Source organism: Nilaparvata lugens, chromosome 3, assembly GCF_014356525.2.
Source record: "Nilaparvata lugens isolate BPH chromosome 3, ASM1435652v1, whole genome shotgun sequence".
NCBI lineage: Eukaryota > Metazoa > Arthropoda > Insecta > Hemiptera > Delphacidae > Nilaparvata > Nilaparvata lugens.
Window position 1 is genome coordinate 55,727,898 of NC_052506.1, and position 22,826 is coordinate 55,750,723.

Here is a 22,826-nt window from a genome sequence, read left to right on the forward strand (position 1 = left end):
GAATAGGCACATACTTATCAACAAATTTGTACTTTCATTATTTACACGAATTAAATAAATACACGAGGGACCAAACACAATTTCAATGCATAAAACAACATACACAAAAGATTTAAAAAACATAAATTATTTAAATTTGCAAATACTGAAAATTTACGAAATTTCATATTACTAATGTCGAAAACTTCTTGAACACAGCCACATTATATTCGACTAAAAGTCTTGACCTCTTAAGAAAAATAGGATAAGAGTGTTTCTTAGTATTTTTAGGATAAATTGTCAATCGATATGAAAATAGAGACACACCGTTTTTAATTTTGGTACTCACTGTTTTTCAAATCTGGTACTGTATTATTTTTTCTAATATTGCTTAAAATTCGTTCAATTTCCATATTTTAATATATTTGCATATTTTTTAAATATGCATCTTACAATAGGAAATAGCCAAGAAGCTTCATACTTCATGGCCAGTCATGCAATTGGGAGTTACAGGTCTCAGGAGGCTTGATTAGCCTCGGAGTAAATTATTTTTGAACAGTGACTGACTTCTCTTGATTGGAGACCGAATATGGTTGGCAGTTCCAATTGGTACATCATGCTACACTACTTGCGCTGATGATTGAAGACCCAAACATGCTTGACAATGCTGTTATCAAACAATGATAATGTTGTTCATCAACCACTGAAATTTCCCGATGTCCTTCAACTTTTCTCAGGGTAGTCCCGGATCACAAACTACTCCTAGAAATCAGAAAAAGTTATTTTCAGAAACAGATTTTGAGGGTGTATATGGTTCATCATCAGTTTACTGGAAAACAATGAATGAGTTGATTTGCAAACATAGTGGAGCTGTGAATGTTCGCCATTAATTCACTTGGCCAATGGGCCATTTGATAAGTCGAGTCGTTTTCCGTTTGTGGGTGTCGAATACGGTACCTACGAGAACGAAGGTAACAATGTATGGTCTACGTGCTCAGTATCACTATATACAGAGTTGGGGTAGGAACACACGAAGCGTTTTCTGGTCTGGCGGCGGATGAGTCGGCGGCCCGGGCAATGTAATTTAATGGAGCCGTGCACACACTATAGAGAGGTCCCCGTAATAATGGCAGTGGAGAAAGATAAGAGAACAACGTTGCCGATCCTCTGTCATGTCAATTCCTTTTATAGACGGTAGCTGATACAGGTTTATTGATGTAATATCAACTGTTCATTTTCGTTTAAAATAATCAATTATATTTTATTAAGCAAGAAATTATATTTTTCAATAATTTCATAACTAGGACCAAATATTAAATATTTTTTTAAGCATCAATTTTACATTATTAAAAGATGATCTGGCAACAGAGCAAAGCGAGAAAAAGATAGAGCTGTCCGCTTTGTTGAATGATAGACAAGTATAGCAATACCATTGCTAATCAAACACTGCTATTCTCACTTTATAGCGAGGAGCGAGGTCCGATATAATGTGGACCTCACAATGGCAGTGGAGAAAGATAGGAGAAAAACGTTGCCGAACCTCTGTCTTGTCAATGCCTTCTATAGACGGCAGCAGATACAGGTTTAATGATGTAATATTAACTGTTCATTCTCGTTTAAAATAATCAATTATACTCTATTAAGCAATAAATAATATTTTTTATAATTCCATAATGAATACAGAATTAAGATGAAGTATTTTTTAATTTATCTTTGATTCTATATTGTTAAAAGACGATCTGGCAACAGAGCAAAGCGAGAAACAGATAGCACTATCCGCTTTGTTGAATGATAGACAAGGATAGCAATACCATTCAAACACTGCCATTATAACGTGGACCTCACTATAGTAGTACCGGCAGCAGACGACTCGGCACAACAATGAACGATTCAGCAGACGCTCAATAAGACCTTAAAAGCGTCTAAAGACGCCTCGTTTGTTTCTAGCCTTGGGATATGAAATATGGACAATTATTTCAAATAGCTGTTACACATTCATTGATCAACAAAACTCAATTATTTTTCGTCTAATAACATATAAAAGTAACTGAAAAATTGAAACATATAATAATTATGTTGAAATACTTACGTACATTATGTTGTACAGAATATGTTGGAAAACGTAGGCTACAGTATAAAATAAACGTTTTTCTGCCGAATAAAATAATTTTTGCCCCACTTACAATATCTTTATGTATTGAATTGTTGAATAAATTCTGTGACCAATTTTATTATTATCATAATGTGAATAGGCCGGTTGCAGACGAACCACTATCGCATGTGGGATGTGTGACCGACATACCACAGAACAATACGACTAATAAGGTGCATTTTCGTTTGTGCGTAAATTTCCGCAGTCGACGACGGCAAGCATTGTTGACATTCTTATTGCTAATAACTTAGGCTCATTCAAAACTAATTCTGATATGCATGGCTATAATACACGAGGTAGTGGCAATCCATGTATTGTTCAGCATAGATTGAAGTTTTCCGACAAAGACCCTCGAACCTATGGTCTGAGACTATTAAATAAGCTACCTAGATCTCTGTCCATGTCATCTGCAACTTTTAAAAAAGATCTGTATACTTTTCTTGCGGAGAAAGCGTATTATAGTGTGGAAGAGTTCCTCACTGATAGATAAATATTGTTTATTTCATAATGTCTGTAGTATTTAATACACGTGGCTGGATTGCTGGCTGTGACATGCTTATTCATATGACATTCTTTAGGCTATTTTGAATTATTCTGACGATATATGTTAAGTTTTTGTGATATCTTTTTATAGATTTTGTGTATTGTTTTACAATTTATTGTAAATATTGTCTTTTGACTTTTTTAAATTATTGTAAATATTGACTTGGCCTGTACTTTCTTGTATTGTTTATGGCTTAATAAATATCTTTATCTTGAAACCAGTGGTAGGAAAATCGCAAGAAAAATAATCGCTGCCACAGCGCGCAACGTCATGTGTAAGTATCAGAGCAACTGCCATACAAGCCAATGCATTCCGTATGCGCTGCGTTTATGGTACCACAGTAGGAAAATAATCGCTCCCACATCCCACATGCGATAGTCGTTCGTCTGCAACCGGCGTTAGACTAAAACCTTTGGTCGCATAATCATAAATCCACATCCTTATTACAATAGCTTTTGATCATTTTTAATGACCCCTTGTAGCTGGAGGTTTGCGCACATAACACTAAAAAAGATAAAATAAAATCATAATATTCTTCGATGTTTCAATTATTCATAGCTTTTAATTCAATGATGAATCTAAAACTAACGGCTGTTTCAAAAAGGACGCACATCGAAGTTTGAGGGAATATATTTTCTGTATAGGGAATATTTTGTTCCCCCAAATAACAGTTGGCACTACCGTACTCATTGTTGAACTGGCATGCACCATTTTACATTTACTAGTGCTTGTTAGTATTCATTTGTAATCTGTAGTGTCATTGTATGTTCAACGGATGAACGTGTGTTTATTATTGAAAGTTATTTCGCATATAAATCTAACGAACGAGTGAAAGACGAATTCAGGTTGAAATTTCCCAATTCTGCAGTACCTAATAACGCGTCTGATCGATAAATTTCGTGAGACTGGAGGTGTACAGGATCGGAAAAGCACAGGTCGTTCGTCAGTGTTAACAGAACAAGTTCTGGACAATGTGAAACAACGTTTGACTACCTCACCCAGGAAATCACTTAGAAAGTTATCTGTACAGGCTGGATTGTCACTATCTTCCACTTTCAGGTCTATTAAAAAATTGAATCTGCGTCCTTACCGCATCGGAGTCGTTCATGAACTGAAGGATGTTGACCATGGGAAACGTATACAGTATTGTCGTTGGATACGTTCTCTTTTTGATGACAACGGTATTGAAATATTGGATCGTGTTTATTTCAGTGACGAAGCGTGGTTCCACTTAGATGGTTACGTCAACAGCCAAAACTGCCGAATATGGAGCACTGAATATCCTCACGCATTTCAAGAACCATTACATGCACGTAGAATTGGTGTTTGGTGTGCGATCTCCCGGCGTCGTATTGTAGGGCCTTTTATTTTTTACAAATCTGTAGATGGTGTTTTGTATCGCAACATTATTGAAAAATTTATAGCGTTGTTAGAATTAGACGATCGAGATTGTTGGTTTCAGCAGAATAATGCAACATGCCATACTTCTGCTGAAAAGATGAATATGTTACGAGAATTTTTTGACCATCGTATGATATCAAAAGGATTGTGGCCGCCAAGATCCCCAGATCTTACTCCAGCTGACTTTTTTCTTTGGGGGAATTTAAAAAGTAAGGTTTTTAATAACAATCCTCATACACTTGACGAATTGAAGGCTAATATTGAAAGTAAGATTAAAATAATTTCGGAAGCCATTTTGAACATTTATTGTGAAGTTTTAAAGGTAATTTGAATATAATAAAGGTAATAATTTCATACAGCATAACTTATAATTACTTTAATAACTTAATGTAATAAATTGACATTCTCAAACTTCCATGTGCGTCCTTCTTGAAACAGCCGTTATCTTAATTTGTAACACAAGTTAAACGTAAATTAATTTTAAATTTGCGATGGAATAATTAAGCAACAATTTTTCAATAATCAACTATACTAAACAGTATACTTTTTAAACCGTAAACTTATTCATTAACGGTCAAATCTAGTAAACTTTCAAAATTATTTTTGTTATAGATCCAAAAAATGATGAATCCAGGATGAACTATGGAATAAAATAAAGAAAATTATTAGCTGATTAAAATATTTACTTCAACTCACCAGTTTCTTGTTGATCGGATATATATGTTATTGATTCTGCGAGATTATCACATTCCATACTAATCTGTAGGACAAAAAAGATCAAGGTTCAACTTCATTGGCCATTAAGTAAACAGTTTACAACAGGCTTTGTCATTTCTATTATATGTTACTCAATACCTAAGTTCAAAAGATATTCTATAATACCGTAATGAATTATACGTAAAATCATATATGATCAGTTACCAAACAACATTACCTACTAGTACTAGTACTGCTATCTCAAATTTGAGAGATTAATCAAGAGATTGAGCAACTTGCCATGAAAAATATAAATCTATAGTCTGGGTGTCTGGGCTCATATTTGTTCAATACAGTACAAGAAAAATATCAGGAACTTTCAGAAACTTGAATTTTAAAAATTTAATTAGAAATATAAAATTTACTTTTTAGTAAATAATAGCAGGAAAGTTTACTTGATAATATTATTTGTAAAGTTAAGTAAATTTTAAAACAATAGATAATTTGTATTGACTGTTCTTTGTATCTTTAATCTACTTGGAGCGGCACATTTGCCATGTTTCTCAACCCTGTAATTGTTAGTCTCTTCACTAATAAAATAATGCACATTTATTGAAAACTTCAAGTAGGAAGGGTAATGACGTGCTTGATGTTATGTGAAATAGTGATTCTTACCAATATATTCCCTGAGCTTTCATTGTCAACAGAACAATTCAAATCCGAAATATCACAGTAGTTGTTTTGCCTAGAATCCAATGAATTACACATTATTGTGTTTTCGTTTGTCTCTTGCGTTGGAATTGAATCGTTACCTATTTTACATAATTTCACATTTACATCATCATCTGCAAAAAAATTAATTAATTACTTTAAATAGTAAATCAACCTTAAAACAAAAGTATTATTGGGATTTGAAAGCTACATATACAAATACAATTATTTCGATTAAGAAAAAACTTCAAAGCTTGACTAGAAATGATGGTAATTGGAGAATACAGTGAAAAATAGATATAGAAATGCTAGAATAATATAATAACAATATTTGGAGAAATAAAAACTATATGAATTACCATATTTACATTGACTATTTTAACTGATACGACATCTCACTCATTATTGTTTAAAGATTCCGCAGTCAATCGACTATGGTGAAGACAGAAAAACTAAATATTATTAGTGTGGTGAACAAATCTTACCCTATGTCATATTATTATGTTAATGGAACAATATATTACGAATAGAAAGAAGCAGTTGAATTAAAAATATCAAATCTTTGGACTACGACTGCGTCATAAATTTCTCAAAACATCGGACTATACTTTCGGTAACCAACAAATGGATCCATGATGATTGAAATTCCAGTAATTTCAATTCAATTTACCACAGGAATATCAATCACTAGTTAGCACCCATGAGTGCATAACATTTCAAAAATCAGCCATCCTGGGAACACTTTGGAACAATTTGAACACTGTTACTATGAATGTTGTAGAATTATTGCATAATAGAATAAAAACAGATCATGACTCAAGATTTGATTGAACATATATTGTAACTCATTATTATTATTCATTACTGAATAATTCTTTGCAAAATTCTGTTGTCATAATTATTATAGTGTTTTTAATAAAGAAATGAACTTACTTTCATTATGCTTCCTCTCATCGGAGGAACTGGAATTATTAAAATCTAGTGAACTATTTTCTTCAAAATTGATATTTACAGCAATAGTATCGTTACTATTTGCGTTTTCATACGGAATTGTTTTTTCAGTCTCAATCGTATTGTCATGTACCGGTACTAGCTCTTCTAAAACTTGCTCTTCTAAAACTTCCTCTTCCTCAACACCTGCAATGGAAAACAAATTCGATTAAAGTTAATAGACACGACTTTAAACCGAAAATTAAGTATTAAAATAAATATTAACTGATTGGCCTGTTATCTTAATAAGGTTATCTTAAGATTTAATGAATTGAGAAATCAGGAGTTAGATCAGGATCTATAAGAACATATTGAAATAAATGTGTGCTTTATTCATGTACGAATGTGTAATTTGAAGAGTGATCCCGATTTCAAGTTGTTGATGTGGTAGGTGAGGAAGGAGATGACTTCATAGATCATTATTGAGAAGAATCAAGGATTACACAGCCTTTTAACGATACGATGAATCTCACTAGGATTCACTTTCTCACAAGTAAAAAATTTGATAACAGCGCGTTGTTTAATTCGTACATGACGCCATTCTTTCACTAACCAAACCAAACTGGATGAAAACAACTCCTTCAAACTACGCAGCCGTGTATTTTTTGGTTTGTGCTCGACAAGCATGTGTGCACTACTTATCAGCCTACCCTCGTAGAATCAGTGTAGCCTACGTTTTCGGTGCAGTGAAAATATAATTGCCATGAGTTCTAATGGGACTATTTCCACTCAGCTAACTGATATGTGTTCAGTATTCTAGGTTCAGCTATTCTAAGTTCTTCACACAATATATTAATAAACCAGTATAATATGCTGAAAATTACATGCGAATAGACAATTGATTTCTCTACGACTTTTTGTAACTGATGGAATGAGGACACACTGTCAAATCATTGAATAAATTAATTGACTCGTTCAACTTAAAATCATTGCTGATAGCAGGTGAAAGTTGTTTGATAAACTAGTAGACTATATTATTTATATATCTTGTAGGATCATTAAAATATGAAAGGAGATAAATGGTTTTGCACTTACATGTTACTCTTTCTAATGACGAAACATCCTCTACACTTTCTAATGATGAAGCATCCTCTATTGAAATGACGTTTTCACTATTTACACTGTTATCCTGTTGGAACAACAAAAATGCACCATAATTTTGGCAATCATGCCATAACAGGGCAGACGAAAGAATGAAAGTATGTTTTACATGGCACAATTGATCTACTAAGCATGTGAACAACAATTACCGGTATATGTGCTAATTAACTTTTATTACATCATTAGATTGGTTCTAAATGAAATTTTAAATTTTCAAGAGCAATAATAAAGTGGATTAGAAAAATTGAATTAAAAAAAAATCCAAGTGAAGCAAGAAAAGAGTATGCTCGAAAAGACAAATGACTACCTCATCATCAATATCCAGCAAGCTGGGTAATATAGGAATTAAAATAGGACCAAGGTAAGTTGATACATTGGTAGTTATCTAAGTTAAGGTAACTTGGTACCTTGGATTTCTAATGAGATGAATACAATTAGTTACTTGATTAGCTGTTTGTAACAGCTGTGCCTAGTTGAAAGTTGTGTGTATATTTTTGGCTTAAAAATTTTCTGAAATAACTTAATTTATTCAAAGAGCGATTCTTATTTAAAGAATTTTAATCATTCTAAATTCAAAATTTCTAGCTAATATATATTCTTGGACAGAACTTTAAACTTTAAATAAATTTCCTCAGAAAGAACATACGGTAACCTATTTTTTTGGACATTTTATTATTTATCAAAATTTGGGAACAGAATAGTTTTGGGCTATGCCTGTTGTTCTATCCCGATCATATTCATATGATTTGTAATATTATATCAAAGAATAAATAAATAAATGAATAAAAAATAAAAGTTGTGAAAAATGTAGATTTAATCAGTAATTCCAAGTTCAATAGTCAGTTTTACGAAAGTCTAATCAAATACAAGCACCTTTAAATAATGTCATCCAACTAAACCAATTCTTGGAGAAACAATGAACGAGTCTGAAAATGCGATGACATCAGTTTACGGTGATTAAATTCCATTCAAAAGGGTTAAATATATCACAAAAGCTGGAAAATTTCAGATAAGAATGTGAACAAACTTATTCTATGATTGACTTTGTATGGATTGAAATGTAAAGTTTTCTGAAAAACAAAATAGTTTTTTTTAATCAGTTGAATAATGTATAGCTTTGTCACGTCACCAAATAAAAAAGTGATTCTATTCGCATTACAGTTGTGGCTGGCTGGCGAAGCCACGAAACCAGGTTCTGCTTATATAGTGTTATGTAATAATAAAAGTGGTTGACAATTTCGATTTGTGTTTTCATCATTCTATCCTATATAGTACTCACACAGATAATTTCGGAATTTATTTCTACTTGTTGATAGGATTCCATTGCTTCGACTGGTGAATAGGACAGCAGCTCTCTCTCAGGAACACTTTCAGTCTCACTTGCACTCTCACTCACATCACTGATCACGTCGTCATCGTCATCGTCATTGTCATGCAGGTCTCCATCCACCGGAGGTAGGCCTACACGATCAACTTCAATCGTTTCACAGTTTTGCTGCACTTCACTTCTACTTTCTGTCCAGCTAGTACTTGCATTATCTAAACTGTTTATATGAGTATACGTTGAACCTGTAAAAAGAAAATATTAATTTCAATTTTAAGAAATAAAATTTCACATAGTTCATATCATCTTCATTACATATGAGAAGAAAAAATATTAGTTTTAACAATGTTTCAAGTTATTTCAAGAAATGACAAAATTCACGAATTCAATATATATGAAATCTGCCAAGTTGAATAATCTGAACGGGGTCGATGAAAAAAGTTGATAGAATGGAGAAATTGAAGATGAATCGAAGGGATTCAGATTGGATTATTGCTTGGATTTTTGCCACAAATATCTACACTACAGTATTAGTGCTCATAGATTATTGGATTGAGTGTAGCTATTATTTCATCTGTTTAACTTCTTTTCCAATCGACTTACTTTGCTTCATGATTTTGAAAATAATAAAAAATTGATAGAAATAGATCATAGAAGATGAATGAATATTTAGATCACTGTACTCAAAGGCTGGTCACTGACGGTTGAATGATGGTTGATACACACACAGTCAACTTACATTATAGCTGTAATGTCATTACCGCTTTGATCACAGCAAAACGCATCGAACAGCATTTTTTGTATTTCCAATTTATGTTGTTCATTTTTCTTCGCTGCTATATTTAAGATTGAATTAATTTTTTATCATTATAAATTGTAATTAGTGGTTTATTTATTGTTATTGGTTGTTTATTTTAAGTTAGAATCCTGTTGCTGATTTAGTGTATGTGTATGCACGTTCAACTGTTAGTGGCCAGTCTAAGTGACTGATTGACAGGGAATGTGTAGAGCTGGCACGTTGCATGCGGCACGTACACATTGAGCTTAATAAGAAATGTAGGTAATAGTGATTGATAAGCTGTGTTTTGTCTAGTTTGGCACGGTTTTAATTGAAGCAAAAAAGCCTTCAAAAATTTTGAATGTCATCACAATTCCACTTCAAGCTTTTTCTTATTCTGTGCAGTGCATATTCCTGCCATTTTCAGAACGCACCAGAAGAAATGTCAATACGTCACAATAATGAAAGTACGACCACGTGGCCCGCTTCAGAAGAATTGCGATCAGTTAAAATAGGGAAAGCTTGCATTTCCCAATTATTTTTCAATGATCAACTGGTTGAAATTCATCAAAACACGTCGGCTCGTGAAAACAAACAACAAAACACGTCTCAAAACTGTAGAACTACTGGATAATATCTCCATTTTTGTCAACTAGCCTACTGATAAATTTGAATCGAAGAAGCAGCAAAAAATACTGTTTTCTTTTTTCTTTCAAGTAAAACTGAACAAGACACTGCTGCCTTAATCATTGTTAAGTCCAGTTTTTATTGAGCTCAGAGTGTAGGTACTTGCCACATGTAAAGGTGCGTACAGACTTATGCGCCACGAACATGCGCAATTCACTTTTAAATAGCTGATGTTATTCTTATTATATCTGCATTTGTACAGAACCACTAAGATACAGATATAATAAGCTGATGAAAAGTGATATGCAAGTGTTCGTGGTACGCACCTTGATGTGCCAGCTCTACATTACCTGTCAATAAGCCCCTATACGCGTATTAATTGTGTTAGAGGGCCTACATATTTGCTAACTGGTTGAATCTTGCATTGCTGGTCACAGTCGTCACAGGAAGCCTATATTTAGCAATTTATTTCTTATATACTATCAACTTTTTGAAAATTGATCTATTCTTGGTTAATTCGATTATAAGTCTTAGTGCCGGTTGCACAACAGCCGGGTAAATTTAACCGTCATTAATTCCACGAGAACCAATCAGAGAAGCCGTCTTTTCAAAAACGCCTTCTCCAATTGGTTCTCGTGAAATTAATCACGGTTAAAATTCAACAGGCTGTTGTGCAACCGGGCCTTATACAATTAATTCATTCTGTGGCTTCATTCCAAACATGTATAGAGTTCCTGCACTCATTAAACCAAATTCTGATTACTAATGTAAATGCTCAGGTTTAGGTACTACCTAGTATTATCTGATACACAATTAAGGAGATAAAACTACGGAACAAAATACAATATTTGAAGAACACTAATAAATATAGATACTGTAATAATTAACATCTCATGCAGACAAAGCAAGGAATCAAAGCTCTTCAAATCTATCCAAACTGTTGATTATAATAAATAATAGTATATTTCGCACCTAGGGCCGAAAATGAGACTTTTCCGGCTCGAAATCGGTTTTCAAGTCCGAGGCCGTAGGCCGAGGACTAGAAAAGATTGAGAGCCGGAAAAACATTTTTGCCCGTGGTGCGAACGCTATTTTTCGCCACACAGAGAAATAAACAATATATATGAGAATAATTGTTTATTAAGCAGTTCCGAAAACAAAAGTGGAAGGTCATAGCTCTAGCTATTAGTATAGTTATTAGTATCTAGTTATTAAAGTATAGAAAACTGAAGAATACATAATACTTGGAAACCTCACAGAATCATATTGATTTTTCCAATACATCAATAAATTTTAGTTCTATTAGGATCCTCCTCAATTTGAATCAGGCAGCCTTTTGTTTTCCCAATTCCAAAAAAAATACCTAAAATACTCGTTTCACTGGGAATTCGTGTCTGATAGTAGCCTACATTATAACTGAAGAATATAAATTATTACTCATTTTATTGTGATCTATTCATGTTTTTCTTATGAAATTCAATAAATTATAGGCCTACAGCATGAAGACTATGTCCAATTCATTTGTACTGGTGGCAAAATTTTACATTGAAAATAATTATTTGATAAAATCCAAGTTCAATAGTAATGAAAACAAATTCCTTCAAAAAATAATTGATAATAATACGTTTCGAGGGAAAAAATTAAGAACAAAAAAATGGGAAGCATCGGGGGATTTGAACCCAGGTACCATCGCTCCGTAAGCAAGCTTCTTACCGCTGCGCTACATAGACGTTCGTAAATGGTAGTCTTATAACCTGCTGATAAAAATACACACTTTGGGCTATGGAACTTCAATTAGCCTACGGTAGCATAGATGAATTTGAACATTAATATTCTGAAAAATCTAGAAGGAAAATAGAAATTGGGCTTCCAGGTGCACGAGATTGATATTTTTAGAATCTATGTTCAAAATTTGGAGATCTAAATCATTCCCGTTTTTCCGGTATGCAATCCACAAGTTGACATGTTTTGATGCGAACAAACACAACCCCACTCTCTCTTATTATATAGAAGAAGAAGATATCTTACCTCTATTTCATTCATCCAAATAAAATGATAGTATATTACTGCAGAATACTTTATTCAATTCTAGAAGCATAAACTGATTCTGTTTCATAAACTATTTGTTAAAACGTTCAGCACCATGGATATTGCCCAAGTAGTTCCAAAACTATCCAATTTGGTAGGTATGTTCAGTTGGCCCTTTAGAGGCGCACTAAGAAATCTTTTGGCGATATTCTAACTCTAAGGGTGGTTTTTAAGGGTTTAAAGTTCTTTTAGCATGTATCTTCTTCTTATTCCAATATCTTAAAATTATAATTGAAATGTCCATACCATATGTTAATATAGAACTATAATCTAGAGAGAGTACCTCTTCGAAACAGTTGTTCTGGTAACTAAATTAAAAATTTTGTTAGGTTGGCATTAAGTTGAGTTGACTTTGTTAGGTTGGCACCAAGTTGAAGATTGAAATGCATTTATCCAGGACCTCTTAAATACCAATTTATCCAGTTAGCCAAAATTAGCGTTTTCTCAGCTTTTCTGCGTTTCCTCACCTTTTTCAATAATTGATGGAAATATATTTAAAAAAAAATTCAGTACACAGGTTTAGCTGAGGTAGAAGAATTTTGTTCGCCAAAGATATAGTAAGAGGTGTTTTTCGAGATCAAATTGACATAATACGTTCAAATTCGGTACAGAGGTTCCGCTGAGGTCTACATGTAGGCGAGCGAAGCGAGCCCGCTGATCTCATTTTTGGACGATCCAGTCGGGGGTCCAGGGGGGAGCCCCCTGGCTAGACGGATATGGCGAGCGAAGCGAGCCTGACGGCTAGTTTTTTATAGATAGGAGTACAGAGTTTGACTCGAACAATTATAATTCTTCCTTCTTTAATCCTATTGTCCTGTAATGTAGCCTACCTACTGTACTCTCATTGTACTTACAGTTAAGACGAGAGTCAGCCGCGGAAGGTTTTACTACGCTGATAATATTATCTTTGGATTTATTTTCTTTAGCAGATGGACACGCAAGCATAACTGTTGTGGCACTTGACAACTGCGTCATCTTAGTGTCGCCCTCCACCGCACTGGCAGCACCATCGCTGCCGATTTTCGTTATTGTACTCTCTCCAAGAAGACCAGTAGCCTTCAGAATCTCTTTGATTGACATTCTATTTGCCTGCTCTTTGCTTATGTCCAGCACAATTACATTTCCCTAAAAAAAATCGTTATTGAAATACTTCAATACTATGAAATATCATTAAATAGAGTGAATTATAAATAATACAAATTGTATCAATAATATTATAATATAATAGTTTCCAATAATATTATTTATTTTTGCTTTGTACAAGAATATAAAAATCGGTCAACATAATGACGTACAACGTACATTATTATTAGAGAAGCGTTTGGCTCTGCGGTTGCGTTGATAAGCTATCGATATGTTAAGATTAATGCGCCTGCTACTCCAGTTGTAAGGGTGACCACTTGAAGAGCCGATACCTTCAAGTATCATTTATGATTTATAAAGCTGTAGGTCTTCTCATTTCTCATCATCATGATCATCCAGCTCATTAAGGCTGTGCAAAGGCTAAAAATAAACTTTCTACTGGTGATATTTTTCAAAGTTTCTCGATTTGTATATAATCAAGCTATCGAAATAAAATAGTTTTCTCAGGAAAACATTTTTTTCCGATCATAACTTTTCGAGATATGAGCGCCTAAGTTTAAATTTTTGGGACAGAACAATTCAAATTCGGTAAGAGATAAATCCATGAGATTTAGAGGATAAATTCATCATGGTAATTTTGATCAAGTAAAACAAAAATGTTCTTAAAATATCAATTTTCGAGAAAGTTATTCAATATACTAAAAATAACTTTTAGTTGAGTCATTTTTGGTAAATTGAATAACTTTCTCAAAAAATGAAATTTTCAAAAGATTTTTGTTTTATTCAATCAACAATACCGTGGAGAATTTATCCTATAAATCTCATGGATTTACCTCTTACCGAATTTGAAATGTTCTGTCCCAAAAATTTAAACTTTAGGCGCTTATATCTCAAAAAGTAATGATCAGAAAAAAATGTTTTCCTGAGAAAACTTTTTCATTTTGATAGCTTGATGATACACAAATCGAAAAACTTTGAAAAATATCACGAGTAGAAAGTTTCTTTTTAGCCTTTGCACAGCCTTAACCACGCACATTATCTGGAGCTCATGTAGCAGCACCCCCAGTGAAAAAAGAGAAATTTAACAGCCTATGACACTTTCCAAGAAAGGTAAATTCCTTCCATTCCATTGTTTATTAAAATTCATGAATGAGAAGTATTGGCTCAAGTCTCCATTTCAGTTTAAATTCACTCATATATTTATACTAGACAATGATAACGTTATTGAATAAGAAAAGAAAATCCTAAAAAAATCGGGCAATCTTAGTGTAATTGAAAATGGCTCACCTGATTTCCACGAGGAAAATTACTACAAGATTTTAATATAGACGAAGCTGTTTGAGCGCTCATATTTGTCTGTGAATTATTTCTTCCAGTTGCAATTTTGTTCAGTAACTCCTGTAGGAAAATGAATAAGAAAATTTATCTCCCATCATATATATATACAATAAGAAAAAGAAAATATATGTAAAAATACAATGAACAAGCACGACTTCTATAACGCAAAAGTTTAAGCAATAAGCGTCTAGTAAAACGAGAGCAACTGGTTGACAGAAACGCAATCAAAGCTTGAGTTGCTTCCACAACTTACTCAGTTGAATGTGTTGTTGATAGTGTAGTGACTAGCAAGTAACGTGCAAACTAGATTTGCTCCAGTTTCCGTTGCGTTAATATTGCCAGTTGCTTTTTGCATGTTAGCAGCCTTATACAAGTCACCCAAGTAATGCATATAAAATACAGAAAAATAATTAGCGTACTACCGTATTTAATTTCGTAATAGCCACAGTCCTCCTTGACGGTTCCTCCCCGGTGATTTGCTCCGCTCTAGGATTAACATCAAGTTTCACATTTCTAATTGTTTCTGGAATCGCGTTTAGCAGGGTAGTTGAGGTCGACACGTTGCGTATTCTTGAATATACTACATGATTCAAAACCGGGGACCCTGAAAGAATCAACAATTGAAATATTCACTGTATCCAAATAACAACAGCATTGAGTGAGCCATATAATATTTCGATAAACTGAAAAGTAGCTACCATCAATGAATCATCCATTAAGGAAGACAAATCGTTTCACTTTACTTACTCTCTAATAAGAATATAATAACTTAATGTGAAATAGATCAAGTATTTATGGAATAAATAGCATTGTTGGAAACCTACTACTGAGCTGCAATCAAAAACCTATTATAAAAATATCATGTGACCTGGTTTACTGAGTTCTAGTTTCAGAGTGTAGGACCTCTGACATGACTTAACGACTCTCTTAGGCAGCACGGACCGACAACTCAACGTGTGCATCCGAAATAATAGGATATAGAGATAGACAATCTTCTAGTCACTAGAACCTTCAGGAGCAGCCCGTCAGCAACTCATGAAGTTGCTCTTGGCTTACTGTCGTTGTGTATTTTTATCATGGCAGAAGTACGAAAATCAACCTATCGACTAAAGGTCGCAGACCAATGGAGGGAAGGCCTGGCTGGAACAGGCCATTGCACAATCACCAAAGCTGTTGATCATAGCCCTGTGCTTGAAATGACTTTAGATGTCATGAGTAAGGAGATGGTTCTCACTAAACCTTTTTCTGTTGAATTCTGCTCCAGAGAGGAGTGGAAGTATAGAATAGGATAGAATGACTTCTTTATTTGTTGAAGTGGCGAAGTTTGGACAGTAATGTCCACTCTACCACTTAACCACGTCGTTAGCAGAAAATACAAATACAATACAAAATATGCAGAGATAATAAAAAATAGAAGCAATAAATGACAATAAAATGTCATAAATATGAGAGTTCAATATTAAATAATATAAGTCTTATAAAATAAGTGTTTTTCAATAAACTTAATTAAGTAAAATCAAAAAGCAAAATCAACTTCACTGCTGAGAGAAAAAGCAAAAAGTAAAAATAAAACAAATGAAAAGACAGGCTACTGAAGAAAATTAATGGTTCAGATCAGTAAGAATTGGAATCAAAGATGAATTTGTTGATTTCATGTTTAGAGTGAATATGGGTATGAGGAGAAAAACCCTGTGTAGGCCCCTAACAGTATTCAATACATGGGAAAGAGAATAAATAAAAGTGGGGTAAGACAGATAGCAAATAAGATTTTAAATAGGAAATGTTTTGAAAAGAAAGAGGATAAGATAATTGATTACATAGTAATTACACATTTTTGAGAATTGAAATGGATACAGAATTGCAATGCAATACGTTTGGCAGAATAAAATGTTTTATAGACAAGGAAAGAAAAACTGCAAAGCGAAAAAAATAGAAATTTAAAGGACAAGCACACACGCAGACATTCAACATTCACACTCGTAAGCATCCTATGAGGATACTGATAACTTTAATGATAGCAAGATGAAGCCCCGTCTACCGACTCAAAGAAGCCCACCGCCACCCAACAACTGCACGCGCGAACCGAGCCCCACCACACAACAACTTAATATTGTCTGGCAATGCATTCCACAATCCAACTGCCTTCACCAAAATGATCTATTGTAAATCACTGTCCTGTGTTGTGGTGTAACCAGAGAAGTGGCATGATTCCGAGTTCTCATATAGTCCAGGCGCTGGCTTACATTGAGCATACATGAGAGAGGCAGAGAATTTGACTTCGGATTATTGTTAGGGGGTCTTTAGTGTATATGAAACTCGATGTCGTCACGTCCCAGGGTGGTCGACAGATTGGGAATAAAATATCTCGAAAAATGTATTTTTTTATTATGGACTTTTTATTATTTCTCGAATATTTAAGTCGTTGGCCGACTTAGAGGAAAAGGTTCTCAATAAACGTTGTAGGCCGTTTCTTCCTGAATCCAATGATATATATAGTTTGGGGGTTACGATCATAGATGCGGCGGTGGGAGGGGGATAAGTAGCACTGTTACGCTGCGGCGCGGTCCTCCCCCATGATTAATGCGCGTAGTGGCCTGTCTATCGCATCGCTCCTACTAGTCTATGCATTCAAATTATGTATTTCAGGAACGCTATCTTATGTATTTTCGGTCGCTGAACACGATTTTTCAACTCTCAAGCCTCAATAATTAATAATTCTCATCATAATATACAAATTATGGTCAAAATTACAAACTTCATCTCATTCTGCAAGGAAACTAAGAAATGACTGTTTGAAATAAACGAAACTTGGGTTTCAAGGAATATATTAAGATAGAATAATGAAAATATTAATATGTGTTTGTGTTTTATTGTTTTTATTTCAAATTCATTTATTGTGATGCGCTGCAGGCTAAATTATTAATTACACACTGGCCACGCTTACTTGATATAGTGTGGTCAGTTAATTTCCAAGAAGTGTTTGTGGAATTTCTTAGTTCTTGAAGGTGGATATGGAATTCATCATTCATTTTTTATCATAATAATAATTATGTTTAGTATGAAAGTTATTATCTTTCATGAATCTTCAGTTTGTCGTGAACTTTCGAGAAATTATATCCAATATAATAATATATATGTGTCAAATCAAAATGAAATGAAAATTTTAATATTCATTCAAATTATTTCTAACAGTATTATTATAATGGTATTTCACTAACTTTTGATTGATTCATCCATTATGGTATTCCCGTTCAGACTGTTTTGAAATGGTAACAAGTTATTCAGTATCAAAAGTTGGGAATAGAATAGTTTTGGGCCATGCCTGTGATTCTTTCTCAAACATAATATTTATATGATTTGTAATTCAATCCACAAATGAATGAATGAATGTATTCCTGCACGTAGCTAACGTATGTTAAACGTATGTTAACGTGCAAATCTTTGCCACAGATTTAGAAATCAAGTCTCGATGGTTTGGAGAGCCTATTATTGGAGTGATTCTTTTACTTTGCTGCTTCTAGTATGTTCACTACTTTTGTTTGAATTTAGACCATAGACATGAAAAACAATGTCCACCTGTATCACTCCATCTTCATTGAGAATTTTCATGATTCTTCTCATCACAAAGTTTCTATAATCTTGCAGCGTATTGAAAGTTTTGAAAAGTGAAGTTGGAGTTGAATTCAGGAGAGCCATGTTATCATTACGAGAATTTGTCAACGATATTTAGGGATTTAGTCAAATCCACAACTAGTTCCACTTACAATTTCATGGGCCAAGTGAGATTAATAGTTTTTTTTTCAAATATCCATCAGATGTTGACAGAGATTGCGGTTATTGTAAAAATGCATGCTGCACTAAAACTTCAATGTTGAATTATCTTTAAACAGCTACCTAGTAAAAATACAGAGATCAGATCTTTTTGTTCTAGAATGAACTAAAACTAGGATTTTTTGTTTAAGTGCATCGTGGAGAATGACAGAGCTCTGTTTTTTTATAGGTGAGAATACACTTTTACAATTTGCCACAACTATGTTAAGATAAAAATCGTTGGAGACCGAATAACTATTTCTTTTTACATTCAAAAGAGAATCACACATTTCTTCACTTGCTTCCAGACCATTGATAACATTATGCAGATTCTGTTTTCCATCAGAGTCTTGAAGAAAAATGTAATGTTCTCGTGAGAAGGTTATGCTTCTGGAAATCATTCTCATCTCTCATTATTATTGTTTTACTTCCTTCGATGACTTTCTTCACACCCTCCAGTGATATCCATAATGATGTCAACATACTTGAACAGAATATCTTTGATGGAAGATTTATTTATATAGTAGCAGCCATTTTAGGAAAGCCTTTGAAGACTAGGTATTCCAATCACTCACCTATGAGTTTTAGATGATCGAATGAGGGTTTGTTCCAAAGCATGAACGGTTGTCACATTATTACATCTTCAAGGTTTCCTTTTGACAGAGAGTCAATGTATTGACTGTATAGAGTTAATGTTTCCTTATTGGAAATGATTTTCTACTTCTATGGGTATTTTTTCATATTTTCTAGATATAACACAGACTCCATTGCATAGTTTGTGTGATTGAATGAAAAAAGTATGGGATCTTTTCTCGACCAGTTTCTATGTGCAATACCAGAGTCCTTCCTTAAGAGCACGAATACAATTAAAGATAATTCAAACTATGTTACAATAATCAGTCATAAATTTCAAGTAGTCATTTATTTTGCATTGTGATTCTAAAAAAACTCCACAAATAGCTTCAGACTTCTTTCAAATATACGTTGACAATCTCTCATATTTGAACCGTTCATGAGTCCTTCTTGTAGTTGTTTCATTGAATTGATTGCTTGCTCTCACACCTTGATCATACTGATCTCCCCTCAATAGATTTCTAACAGTATTCTCTCCAAAAATATTCCAGATTCAACAAAGATATCTTCAATTCAACTTTCATTCAAGTACCATCCCAAGACAATCAGTCAAACTCAGCCAGATGAAAAGTATCTATTCGTAGATATAAGTTAGAGCAAAGACCTTAAAGATGCATAGACTCACATGCAGCGCTAGTGTCGTACTTGGAATTGAAATCCGCCATTGAGGGGGCAACCCATAAGATTATTACATACCAATGCCACCAATGCCTTTGTGATCTATAGTATTACAAATAAATAATATATAATATCTCGTGCTGAAATGGCAGCCTTCAATTTCAAGTAAGAGCTATCATTGGGAAGGCATAGGCATTGTGGGTCTATATCTCTTTAAGGTCTTTGAGTTAGAGAAATCAGTTGATAGAGAGTTGTATCTTCTTTGAAATCAAATATTTAGTCATATCACATGGGAATAATTAGCATTATTTGTGATTCAACTATAAATTTATATGAAGAAAATATTTTACTGCTGTTACACGGTGCTCTATATGGGGTAGCCTATATAATTTGTTTAACTTACTCCATTAATTGACTTTCGCAATTCCAAAGTGATAATTGAACTAAATCGAATAATTATTGTCTCTTCATGAAATATTAGTTTTTTATCGACTGAGAAACACATATAGGATTCCTAAAAAGATGGTTCTTCATTACAATGTAATTATAAATAATAAAGTATGTAATTTTGACCATAATTTGTATATTATGATGAGAATTATTAATTATTGAGGCTTGAGAGTTGAAAAATCGTGTTCAGCGACCGAAAATACATAAGATAGCGTTCCTGAAATACATAATTTGAATGCATAGACTAGTAGGAGCGATGCGATAGACAGGCCACTACGCGCATTAATCATGGGGGAGGACCGCGCCGCAGCGTAACAGTGCTACTTATCCCCCTCCCACCGCCGCATCTATGATCGTAACCCCCAAACTATATATATCATTGGATTCAGGAAGAAACGGCCTACAACGTTTATTGAGAACCTTTTCCTCTAAGTCGGCCAACGACTTAAATATTCGAGAAATAATAAAAAGTCCATAATAAAAAAATACATTTTTCGAGATATTTTATTTTTTTACGGAAAAACTATGCGGTTTATCGCAAAAATGTAGAGAACCACATTGAAAGCCAGTTATGTGTACATAATATTGAGAAAAAATTCAAAGCTGTACTATGAATAGTAACTGCAGGACAGGTGATTTTATAAGCGCGCGTTTTTTACAACTTTCCCCCCTCCCCCCCAATCTGTCGACCACCCTGGGACGTGACGACATCGAGTTTCATATACACTAAAGACCCCCTAACAATAATCCGAAGTCAAATTCTCTGCCTCTCTCATGTATGCTCAATGTAAGCCAGCGCCTGGACTAATAGTGCTACTTTGTGCTAGGTGAACAAATTTACAAAAAATATAAGATGGCAGCTTGTTTTTTAGAGTCTTATTTGTCAACATTATCACATGGAAATCTCTTGAAACACTCAACCTCAAGACTGAAGCTTGATCATAAAAAGAAGAAACATGGTCGTATCGCCACAGGCCATGGGCTACACAAATCTGACAATAGTTTTGAGCTCTTTGCAGCTTAGTGGCAAGATCCACACGCAAAAGAAAAGTTAGGGAAAATCAATGTTTTTACCATATTTAGTGGGATACCGTCGCCAACCCTCTTCAGAGTATGATCGCGAGCAAAAACCTTCCTACAAACTGACTGCACCTGCTCATTCCACTTTCCAAGACCTATCAATGATGAGACCCAAATTACGCAGAAGTACTGTACGGAAGCTGGTGATGATCCACAATGACTTTAGGGATAGCAGAAACATCAAATTGACGCCAAATCTGTGGATGACAAATCAATATTGATTTTGTCTTAGCCACATTCAGACACAATCCATGCTTCCTGATATTATCACCGACCGCAGCCACATCCCTGTTGATATTCTCCACAGCCATATCAATATTATTTGGCTTGAAGCTGTAATATACCTGACGATCATCGGCAAACAGGAGGATCTGCTAGCAGATGCAAGCTCTTACTTCACCAGCTGGCTGGTAAGGTTGGGTAGAGGTCAGGTCAAGTAGTTGATTGCTCTGATAACTGGACATGGCCAACCACTTCAGGAAACATCTCCACACAATTGTCTCAGAGAAGAAAGTCAGATGTGTAGGATTTGTAATCAGTCTGAAGAGACTGCCAAGCATATCATACTGGATTGCGAAAGACTAGGGCAAGGAGAAGGGCTCTGTTTGGCTGCAAGCAACCAGGTGAGGAATAAGATGATAGTATAGGGAAAAAATCCTGGATCTTGTAGGCTAAAGGACACAGGTATTGGTTTGCCCAACCAACGTACTTGGGCCACACAATAAGCTTCGGTTGACGTGTGAGGTTCTTTGATCCTTTGGATCCTTGAATCCGTCCCTTCAAACATAACATAACACATATAGAGAAAATATGTTGTTACTTACATCGAAAGTAAAATTGCTGACGATCAACGCAACTGAAGAAATTGTCGTTTGAAATTACACTATGAGGATAAGGTGAAGTCAGAAAAAATAAGTGGAATGTGAATACAAAAAAATGGTGTATAAATTATTAATAGATTACTTGCCATACTACGCAAAATATATTCACTCATCACTCATATACCACATCACTCATTTTGATGATAGGTCTAATAACCTATTATGACCCTAATAACATATTATTAATTTGATGACTTTCAAACTATTCAACATCCATTAAACTGAAGAAATTACAGTTAAATCTACAAACCATGGATTAGAAAAAAATTACTCAAATAAAATACTCGATAAGCTGATTCTTAAACAATACCTTGAGTAGAACTTGTTCCAGGCGTCGAGTTGTCACTACTCGCTGATTTGTGCCTACTTGGACAACTGGTTGATTCATTCTGAATATTTGAGTGTGCAGGAATTGACTCTTCCAAAACTTCTGAAAATAAATTATTCATTGACGAAACTTACAAATACTATCAATACTACAGGGTTAGCATAAAGTCTGATTTTTAAAATTTATTACAGAATAACCGTTTGACATAATAATT

At 34.1% G+C, this 22,826-nt stretch overlaps 1 protein-coding gene across 2 annotated transcripts; it reads right to left on the reverse strand.

Annotated features, from left to right (window-relative positions):
* Nucleotides 1-9: 9 nt before the first annotated feature.
* On the reverse strand, nt 10-22,826 carry LOC111064575 (TNF receptor-associated factor family protein DDB_G0272098-like). 2 transcript variants are annotated; one of them, XM_022352327.2, is made up of 10 exons: nt 22,595-22,826; nt 15,235-15,416; nt 14,762-14,872; nt 13,246-13,516; nt 8,854-9,143; nt 7,509-7,602; nt 6,417-6,620; nt 5,448-5,617; nt 4,773-4,836; nt 10-741 (listed from the first exon to the last, which is right to left on the reverse strand). In XM_022352327.2, exons 1-10 carry the CDS (start codon nt 22,731-22,733, stop codon nt 713-715), a joined length of 1,554 nt encoding a protein of 517 aa, XP_022208019.2. In that variant the 5' UTR covers nt 22,734-22,826; the 3' UTR covers nt 10-712. The 2 variants fall into 2 exon arrangements, with proteins under 2 accessions (XP_022208019.2, XP_039280019.1); XM_039424085.1 differs by having other exon boundaries at nt 15,232-15,416; nt 22,595-22,748.

What these genes read in the sequence shown, in the direction of transcription:
- LOC111064575 (XM_039424085.1), bottom strand. Translation starts at nt 22,733, where the DNA reads ATGAATAATTTATTTTCAGAAGTTTTGGAAGAGTCAATTCCTGCACAC. An exon ending in TGGAACAAGTTCTACTCAAG is followed by an intron (nt 15,417 to 22,594) that starts GTATTGTTTAAG and finishes TGATTCTTTCAG; the next exon opens with GGTCCCCGGTTTTGAATCAT. An exon ending in GGCTGACTCTCGTCTTAACT is followed by an intron (nt 9,144 to 13,245) that starts GTAAGTACAATG and finishes TTCTTTTTACAG; the next exon opens with GTTCAACGTATACTCATATA.